At 37.7% G+C, this 10,442-nt stretch overlaps 1 protein-coding gene and 1 long non-coding RNA gene across 6 annotated transcripts; one reads left to right on the forward strand and one right to left on the reverse strand.

Annotated features, from left to right (window-relative positions):
• Window positions 1–225: 225 nt before the first annotated feature.
• snorc (secondary ossification center associated regulator of chondrocyte maturation) lies at window positions 226–9,622 on the reverse strand. 2 transcript variants are annotated; one of them, XM_077555933.1, is made up of 3 exons: window positions 9,474–9,622; window positions 3,485–3,658; window positions 226–2,645 (listed from the first exon to the last, which is right to left on the reverse strand). In XM_077555933.1, the coding sequence occupies exons 1-3, from the start codon at window positions 9,538–9,540 to the stop codon at window positions 2,536–2,538; spliced, it is 351 nt and encodes a 116-aa protein (XP_077412059.1). In that variant the 5' UTR covers window positions 9,541–9,622; the 3' UTR covers window positions 226–2,535. The 2 variants fall into 2 exon arrangements, with proteins under 2 accessions (XP_077412059.1, XP_077412058.1); XM_077555932.1 differs by lacking the exon at window positions 9,474–9,622 and having other exon boundaries at window positions 3,485–4,192.
• On the forward strand, window positions 3,546–9,633 carry LOC144042886 (uncharacterized). Of its 4 annotated transcripts, none has more exons than XR_013291005.1 (3): window positions 3,546–3,694; window positions 3,771–3,984; window positions 9,488–9,633. It is a non-coding gene; the product is annotated as an uncharacterized LOC144042886 (long non-coding RNA). The 4 variants fall into 4 exon arrangements; XR_013291004.1 differs by lacking the exon at window positions 9,488–9,633 and adding an exon at window positions 4,087–7,024; XR_013291003.1 differs by lacking the exon at window positions 9,488–9,633 and adding an exon at window positions 6,163–7,024.
• The last annotated feature ends 809 nt before the right edge of the window (window positions 9,634–10,442 follow it).

The raw sequence follows: 10,442 nt of genomic DNA on the forward strand, positions 1-10,442 counted from the left end.
TATTATACTGCCTCCTGGTGGATAAAGTGCAAACTCTACCGTTTTACACAAATCATACTAGTAGTCAATCTGTAAGCTTATTTAAAGACCAAGGCATTTTTGTTTTTAGCTTTTAATGTGGCAATGACATTTCTATGGCGTCTGTGAGACCTCAGGGGAAAAACAAAAAAGATAATACATACCCCCACCCCACCCCGCTCTCCAAACCCCCTACTACTACTACACATAAACATTCATACAACTTAAATCAATACATACAATTCTACAAACACTATTTGCTCATATAAAACAAAAACAATCAGAAGTGAACAATCATGCTAATTTTGTTAATGGGCCACAAACCAATACGGTATTACCCTGTATAGTCTACTCAGATTTGTAACATTTCATCAACTCTCAATTCAACTTTATTCGTAGAGCAGGTTAAAAACAGGCTAGCTGCAAGTGCATACAAAGTGTTGTACATAAAGTACCGGTAACAATCAGTCATATAAAAAACAAGTATGCTAAAGTGAGTTGAGTTCTAGTGCTTTGGTATCATCTTGGTGCCAAGGAACTTTAAGGTCGAGGGGTGTCGTGGTACTTTGACGCCACAATTCTAAATATTTGTAGAGGGGCATCAATTATTTGCAGGGAAACAAACACTGTACTTGATGTGACATTAGGCGGACTACGACAAGATGTTCATTTGTAAAAGGGTTCCAATGAATTAAATTGAGAACAAATGAAATCATGTGGACATGATAGAAGTTTCCACTGGGAGAACCAGACAGTTTTGAGGAAAGCTGCTTTAAAGGTGACACGCTATGAAAGTTTTTATGTATTTTTTTTTTTTATGGCTTGTATACAAATAGTGGTGCCTCTGGAATGTGATCTTAACTCATTCACTGCCATTGACGGCTATAGAAAAAAATAATTTGAACTATTTCTATTAGTAATTAGTAAAGAGTGTGAAAACCTATACATTTTTATTGTATTAGAACAAATATAAATTTGTAATCGTGATTAAAATTACGATAACATTTTTAAAAAATATTTTTAAGAAAAGAGCTCACGATGAATCAAACATTTAAATCTGTTCTAAATGTACAATAAATAAATATAATTCTAGGTTTTCATATTCTAGTTAACAGAAGTGGAAAAAATGCTAAACTAATAGAAATATTTCAAATTAATTTTTGACGTCTATAGCCGTCAATGGAATGAGTTAAAAAACAAAAGCTGCCTATTTCTGAAAATATATCTGGTCCGCTTAACTAATTGCCAAAGTGCAGTGTGGCTGCTTGGTGGGGAAGTGCTGCCTAAACAAGTGAAAATGCAATCTAATATTGGCCTTGTGAAGAAGTCCCCTCTAAAAATAGTGGAACCCTTTGATGGAACCCACCCACTTTTCAAGTATTGGAACATGTGTGATGGCTGTTTCTCGTTGCTCAGATTGATTGCTTAAACATTAGATTGCTTATTGTTTTGTTTTGGCTTTGAGTTTCACTTGTGAAAAATGCATTTGTTATTATGCAAACATGAAGACCACAGTCTAAGGGAGAAAATTCTGAAGTCTACAAACCAATTTTTGTTAGCATTTTGTAACCCCTGGGCGTTATTTGACCATTTTTTGGCTTTTTGTTGGTTCTGACCAAGCCATTTCAAAATAAAATAACGGCCAGGGGTTTTAAGTAAGGGTTAGGCCACCAAATTCATTATTAATTTTATAATGGCCATTGCAATACTTTTGCTCACTTGAAAAGTGGGTGGATGGTCCTGAGCTTTTGAACACATCTAGATGCACATCTAAAAACTGTGACACAAAAGCTGGAATTCTTAACTTCAGTCTCAAATTCATCTTTTGATCTAAAATGTTTTTGGCGTCAATGAAAACAGAGGAAATGACCTTGCCCGTTATCAAATCCAAAAGGTAAGCAGAGCACAGATTAACATTAGCAAACAGTGTTAGCAGGCACACACACGATTGCCAGTGACAGCGACCGTGGGAATTTGTTTGGTGACGTGTCCATGAGGCACATACACACTGAAGTGATTTTTTATTTTTTTTTATTTTGGGGGGCTCTTTGCACAAATCCACTACTTCCTGAACTCAGTACCACTCCTTCATTTCCTGTCTTTCATGATTGGACAAACTGATTAATCCAGGTGTGCCTGACCTCAATAACCACGACGACAACGGCCAGACAACTTGTCTGTTGTCATGGTAACAAAATACATACTATAGAACAAACTTCATATGGAGCAAGATGAGGCCCGCCCCCTCAAAACAGGCGAATTCATGCAAGGTTTGTATAAGACAGTGAGGTGTTTTGTTTAGTTTTTCACCCTATTTTTATGTCAACATGTCACAGACACGTTGAGACTTTTAAATTGTGAAACCGAAGTGCATAAACATGTCTGAATGAGCACAGACTGGAGCAGAGCAGCTACGCTTTCTCAATGAGGGGACCTGCCACAGCATCAATTAACTCACATTTTACACAAGCAAAAATACACACACCAGACACACCCGCACACAAATATCCAAACATTCTATGAGGCTGTGAATTTCCTAAGCGTGATGACGATGAGCGCCAGCAGGACGGACGCTCCGAGGAAGACGGCAATGACGATGGCGGTGATGGCACCCGGGCCCAGGACACCTACACACAGGACACATGAGAATTTGTGATGTCACGTGACAAACCCAGAAAGTTTATTGTAGTTTACAAAAACGGAAAAACACCAAATCCAATTAACATGTAAATCTTTTTTTTTGCAACGCAATGGATAGCACAAAAATATTGCAGTTTACCGATACCGCTATGCGTTTACAGTAAACAAATCCAGTTTTTCTCTAAATATAGCAAATCTCACAATATACATCAATAATCACGAACCTTATAGCTGACACATTCTGTTGGCGTAAAAAGCAGGATTGTAGAGAAATTGTTTCAGCAAAAATCAGGTTGATCTTGAAATACTTCGTTTTCCGGTCAAATAAAGGGCTACTTGACTCATTGAGCCACTTTCAGCAGTAAAAAAGTAATATTTTATCCTGAATTAATTTGATAATTTCATTATTTTTCATGTACAATTAATACGTTTAAAAACTATTTTTTCCACTTGCTGAAGATGACATCACCTCTACTGAGGAAGTAGGTGACGACCAATCATGGCTCACCTGTTTTCTGGGTTTGGTGAGCCATGATTGGTTGTTACCTACTTCCTCAGCAGAGATGATGTCATCTTCAGTCGACACAAGTGGGAAAATTAAAGGTATTGTACATGAAAAAATGAAGTTACCAAATTAATTCTGGACAAAATAGTAACTTTTTGCTGCTCAAAATCCCTTTAAAGTGAGATTACACCCACAACAACAAAAGTGAGTTATATAATCTTTAAAATAATTTATTGCAATTTTTTTTTTTTTTTACAGACCCCCGATTTGAGAACTTTTACATCCACACTTGATCGAAAGTTGACAAAAAGCGGCTTTTACCTTCCTCCTCGTCCACGTCGAGGCCTTGTGTGACGTCCTCGTAGTCGAAGGTGAAGGCCTGCTCGGTCATATGATGAGGGGGCTCTTTGGTGGTGGTGCCGGTGGGGGCCACGTCAGCGGGGATCTCTCCTGACACGATGTCTTGGTTATCCGTCGACGGGTCAGCAACCGTGTCTGCAAAATGGAAAGAAAAAAAAAGTGGATTTGAAGGTGAGTTGATATAAAACGAGGTTAGCGTTGGTACGTTTGAGTGGTCCATAAGGGTTTTCTGTGTGCCCCCTAACAGCTCAGGAGGGGAGTATAAGGAAGTCTTTGTAGCGAGGCAACATTTTGTCCGTTTGAGCTTCAAGTGGCCTCCTCACATGTTGTTTTTTTCCTTCCGTCAACTTTCCAAAGAAGCTCACGGACTGGCAGAAAAGCTCCCCAAGTCTAGGCGGTTATCACAGAAGAAGAGCAGATGAAGACGTTCTTCAAAATGACAGCCATGGCCACGTCATTAGGTACACCACCACATTGCTTGATGCAGTTACTCAACCTGTGTGCTGCAGGAAATGTATTTTAAAATTTGCCAACCATCCAAATTCCATGTTTGTGCCTAATAGACCCTGGCTGAAGCATAACATAAAACAACAAAGGATTGAGAATTGAGCCCTGTGGGACCCCCACCTTTGTCAAGCAAAGATTAAGTCTTGTGGTTACTTCTTAAAACCGACTGAAATACTTCCAAAACCCCTGAAGTCGGGCCAGCATGCCTTTCTGGACCAAAGAGCAAAAATTTGTGGGACAACAAGAGGTTTTTGTCATTCTTGCGCCACCTGCTGGATTTGGTGGGGTAGTGTCAAATTTGCCCTTAACGTAAAATGGCACTTTTTTCTTTTAGAACGTATGTGAAACCCTTGGAAAATGTTCATATATAGTCAACTATACAAACAAACTTGGCATACACAAGCCAATCCATTCACACAAAAACACAAGCCAGTCCATTCACGCACACATTGACTCAGCACATACCAACAAAACCATCCAAAAATGTTGACGCTGGGCCTTATTCAAAATTGACTCTGTTGGCCTGTGATGTCTTCACTGAACTCTTTGCTCTTGTTTCTTCTCGACTGTCATTTGCTGAGAAGTAACCAAGTACAAATGCTTTATTAGTGTACTTGAGTATATTTTCAGATATCTGTACTGTACTTGAATATTAATTCTATGCCTTGTGCTGTAAGATGCGACTACCAAAATTTCAGGAAAGGCCTACTAAAACATCCGAACTTCATTTGGGATTTTAAATGCTGATAACCATTTAACATGGGTTTGACACATGGGCTTGGATAATTCAAATCATTGCAGCATCCCTAGTTTTAGGAGGGTGTGCACACTTTTGCAACCACATTATCTCAGTTATTTTTACTTATGCGCATAAAAATATTTTGTCCCCCTCCTCAATTTTAATGGTTAAAAAAAAGTCTAATTTCTTTAGATCACAAAAACCTGCAACAGAAGAGGGGTGTGTAAACTTTTTATAGTAAGTGTACTATACTAAGTATACTAAGTACAGAGCGTGAAAACTTTTGCCACCTCTGATGGTAATTCAGCATGAAATGGATGCCAAGCGGCGTCTTTTTAGCTTGGTGAGTATTTGTGTTGAGCCAGAAGCTTCCTGTCCCCGTAGCAGGACGGGAGGTTTTTGCAGGCGCGGGCCTCGGGCCAGAAGCGCCATCAATGCGGCGTTCAGGGCCGGCGTACAAAAGGCGGCTTGTGCTTGCTGGGCCGGCGACCGGTAACAACCGGCCTGCCCCAAAGCGGACAGCGGCCAGGTTCTGTTTGTCAAACAAACTTGTTGATGGAGCGGTTTGAGAAAGGCTGATCCGACTGGAAAGGCAACAAACAAGAACATGGAGACTTGTTTCCATGACGACAGCTTGATGGGAAAATGGTCCAAAGATGTTCCACACTGACACTGACTTAACATCAACAGCTATGTGGCAAACAGTAAATTGTAAATCTGAATTATTTGCTTATTGTTTCGATTCAGTGGTGCCTTGTAATACAATTTAATTTGTTCTTTAATTATAATTAAAAATATCTATATAATGATAATATCTTTTATTCATTCAATTATTTCAATTTTTTTTCAATAGCATATCTAGCTGGTACAATAGATATATTTATATATATTTTTAATCATTTTAAAAAAATAATTGTATCACAAGGCACCACTGAATCGAAAAAAGAAAAAAAAATTCAGTGGTGCCTTGAGATTTAATTTAATGTGTTCTTTTATAAGTTATTAGTTTATTAGATATGAAAAATATCTATATAATGATAATATATAGATATTATTAAATTGTATCACAAGGCACCACTGAATTTTACATAACATAGCTGATGCAATAGATATATTTATAATTTGTAATCATTTTGTAATCATTTTTTTTTTTATTCAGTGGTGCCTGATACAATTTAGTTATTTTATTAGTTATATATAATGAAAAATGTTTAGATAATCATTATATAGATATTTTTCATTATATATAACTAATAAAATAACAAATTAGCTCAGTAATTAAATAGTTATTTTATTAGTTACATATAATGAAAAATATATAGATATTATCATTATATCATGGTACAATATATCCATCCATCTGTCCATTTTCTTAACCACTTGTCCTCACAAGGGTCGCGGGGGGTGCTGGCGCCTATCCCAGCTGGCTTCGGGCAGTAGGCGGGGTACACCCTGAACTGGTTACCAGCCAATCGCAGGGCACACAGAGACGAACAACCATCCACACTCACAATCACACCTATGGACAATTTGGAGTGTTCAATTTACCTGCCATGCATGTTTTTGGAATGTGGGAGGAAACCGGAGCACCCGGAGAAAACCCACGCAAGCACGGGTAGAACATGCAAACTCCACCCAGGAAGGCCGAAGCCCGGACTCGATCTCACGTCCTCTGCACTGGGAGGCGGACATGCTAACCAGTCAACCACTGTGCCGCCTTGGTACAATACATATACAGTATTTATAATTTGTAATTTTTAAAATTGTTTATTTTATTTTTTTTTATTCATTGGTGCTGTCACACCGCGGTGAGGGTGTCTTGTCATTTCCTGTTTTATTTTGAAAAGTCTGACTCCTCTCGTTTCAGGTCACTTGCCCTTCCTCGTGTGGTGTCTGTGTCAACCCTGATCCCTGATTGTGTCCACCTGTGCCCCATTACCCTCACGTGTTAAATAGTCTGCGTTCCCCCTGTCTTGTGCCGAAGTGTTTTCGTTAGAGCCACTGAAGCCTGCCATAGACCACAGCCTTGTTACCTTTTTGCCTTGATGCCTTTATTGCCTTGTCTCGTGAGAGAACCTTTGTTTGTAATTTTTGTATAGCTTAGTTTTGTTTAGTCATAGAGTGATTTTTGTTTTTGAATGTAGTTTGAACTTCCTCCCTTTTTGGAGCGCTTTCAGTTAATTTTTGAATAGCCTTTATTTTCTCCCTTTCCACAAAGAGCTTTTGTTTTGTTAATTAAAAGCTGCTTAACCCTCCACCGCTTCCTCTGCGTCTGAGTCCAAAACAGCCTCGTTGTGTCAGGTGCTTAGTTATATATAATGAAAAATATATAGATATTATCATTATATAGAATTTATCATCATATAGATATTTTTCATTAATAAAAGAACAAATTACATTTATCACAAGGCACCACTGAATATTTTTTTTTAATAAAAAATATTAAAAAAATTATTACAAATTATAAATATATACATATATATTGTACCAGCTATGCATATATAACCGAGGAAGATATGCTAATGGAAATAATTCAATGAATGGAAATAAATGCCCATTATAGAAGCTCTAGTAGTAAAGTAATAGAAAGTATAACAATTAAAACTAGTCTAACTAAAGTACATACAGGGTAGTACAAAGACAAAAAAGAAATAAAGTATACAGTAAGTGTATACGGTAGTTTGGGGGGAAAATGAAGTGTAAATGCCCCACAGTTCTGAGGTTGGGTGTTTGAAGCCGGACTTTGGCCTACCTGTGTTTTCCTTGCACTCCATTCTCATTACTCTTTTAGACATCTCAGTCAGGATGTTCAGGGTTCGAAATCCACATGGGTTTTCTCTTAGTAGTCAGTAGGATTAAATCTGTTAAGTGTTATATTGTAAATGTTTAAAAAAAAAAATTTTTTAAATGTTACATTAAAAAAAGGTGCTACAGATCTTAAAAGAAATTGCAAAAAGTAGCTAAAAAGTTGTCAATTATAGTATGAGTAATTTAGTAGCTGACTTCAGTGACATGCATCCATCCGTTTCCATTCATCCACATATCTTTTGCTTCTTAAACCCAGCGTTGTTGTTGACCTCAGTTCTGCTCAGGTAAGTAAACAGATGACCAAATGTGTCCAAATATCTAAATCAGGGATGCGCCCTAACTCTGAGTGGCCCCTTAATTAGGAAAAAAAACAAAAAAATATGTTTTATTTTTTGGGGAAAGGCAGCCCGTTTTTCATTTAAAATGCATATTGATGGTTTATCAGCATTATGGTTCTTCAACTATATTAGACCCCTGCACATACTTGTGGTACGAAACCCACGGCCACGGATCAGATTCACCTATTCACTGCTTTTTATTTATTAAATATATTTTTAACTTATTTATTTTTATTGGAAAGCCGGTCCCCATTTTTCATTTAAAAAGCATATCAGCATGTTTTGACTAATTTTGGGGTTAAAAAATTTTATACATTCCAATACATTTCATTTCAGGCATCAATTATACGCGCAATATAGTTTGAAGTTGTAATGTCACCGTTCACCACTAGATGGCAGACATTGCTGACAATGGGTTCTTGCATTTATCACAGTATGTGGTTATTTTTTGATTGTTCAAACCGCTTGTTGTTGAAGGCTGGATATTGTATAAATGCATCGTGCTTGAACTATATTAAGATAATATGATGTATATTGGTTCAATTTTGTCCATAACGGCATTTTTTAAGTGTGTGGTCATATGTGTGCCCCCCAGTAGCACTGATGAAATGCTGAGAATACGCACATATTAATTACTCCCTTTTCATGGACAAACTCTGTCCAACTCCCTTCAAAGACGGCGCCATTACTACTTTGCCTCCCTGATTGTCAAAGAGAAGCTTTCACAGCGTCTACAAGTGCATCATTTACCTCAGCCTGCATGTAAGGGGACACATACTGTACCATTCATGCACACAGGTCACTTCTTCATTAAAGCATGCAGAATTAAAAAAATATATCAGGGATGGACCGTATGACCACACTCTGAATGGTCTTTGATTGCTCTTTTTTAAATAAACCATCAAAATTCTCCTTAAAAAAATTAATTTAAAAAAACCCGCTGATAAACATTCAATATGTTTTTCACAAAAAACAGGGAAAACATTCTTGAGGTGGGTAAAAAAAAAAAAACTCGAAATATTTAAAAGTATAAAAAAAAAAATAAACCATGAATATGCAAATCCGAGTGTCGAACTGAATATGCAGGGTCAGCTGTAGTTTTAAATTGTAATATCACCATTAACCACTAGATGGCAGACATTGGGTCTTACACCACCCTTTACTATAACATGAGGGGTTCTAATAATTTTGGAATGATATGCAGGACAAACATAGTGCCTGAATAATATTACAATTATTACAAAAAAGAAAACAAGACTTCTTACATGTTGTGTTTTGCTGTCCTTGAATGGACATTTTTATGCAAGAGAGCCCTTTGAAATGAGGCGGGGAATCACATCTGGTTATTTGTTGTTGGGTTAGGATAGTCGTAGTGGATCTTTTATAAATGCATTTAAAAACATATAACAAAAAAATGAAAATATATCACGAGAACATATTTTGTCCATATTTAAATTGTCATTTTTGTCTCAAATCCGTTTGCCCATCCCTGAACTAGAAGATTGAGTTCTTTGCCAATTACTAATCAGATGAACACATTGTATTTTTATTTTTTTACCTGCACGTACAAAGACCACCAAGAGGCCCAGGAGGACCAGCAATCTGCAGGTGCTGCTGCGGATCATGACGAGGAGACGTCCTCAATCTGCTGAAATAATAAGAAGTGAAGCGCAGGAGAGGATCTGAGAAGCGAATGTGGAGGCTTCTGTAAGGTACGGGTGAGAGAAGAGCAGAGTTAAGTGGGAGGCCGGGAGGGCGGGACGAGATGTGTACCCAACTGTCGGGACAGTGCCGACTTTGTGAGTTCATCTCGGTAGTGCCCACCCACTCCAAGCTCCTTGGGCCACACAGGCGGGTGCGAGGTAAACACGACGCCCCCAGCCGGTCTTGACCAGGTCACGTCGCCAACGCTTCCGATGATGGCCATTTTGCTTTCCTTTTCTGTCACTTGTTTATATCGGATACATTTTTTAAAATAATTTTTGACACCATATTGTAATTTGAGATGCACCTGTGAACCTCCTATGTCATAATTTGGTCCATTTTTCGGTATGTACTATTGGTCGGTCATACGTATGGGTGTTTTTTTTTTTTGGGGGGGTATTTTTCTGTTGATTAGAACTAAAGTTGGGATGCAGATCCGAAAATTGCAGTAAGTTTTTTCCTAGCAGGTTAAGTTTGTTTCCTCCACTTCTTATCCTCCTGATAAACAAAATTCCACTGATTAGCTGTAGTACGAAAAACTGGTTACTCAACCACAGCTACGTGGCAACTTGTTTGTGCAGTCAAAATTGAGACAGTGTGGTGAGAGGACTGTGCAGCTGCCAATAGGTCAGCACTATCATATTCATATCATTGCATGTTCTATTTTTTTTTTCTTTTAACGCTTGTACCTTTTCCATCTTCGTTTTATCTGAATACACATTTCTTTCTTTTATTTGTATTAATCAATTAACAAAATGGGGATCTATAGCACAAAAACTTGACGTGATGGAGAAAAACAGCTCTGTTTTGTAATCTACACACA

Source organism: Vanacampus margaritifer, chromosome 2 (genome assembly GCF_051991255.1).
Source record: "Vanacampus margaritifer isolate UIUO_Vmar chromosome 2, RoL_Vmar_1.0, whole genome shotgun sequence".
NCBI classification, from domain to species: Eukaryota; Metazoa; Chordata; class Actinopteri; order Syngnathiformes; family Syngnathidae; genus Vanacampus; species Vanacampus margaritifer.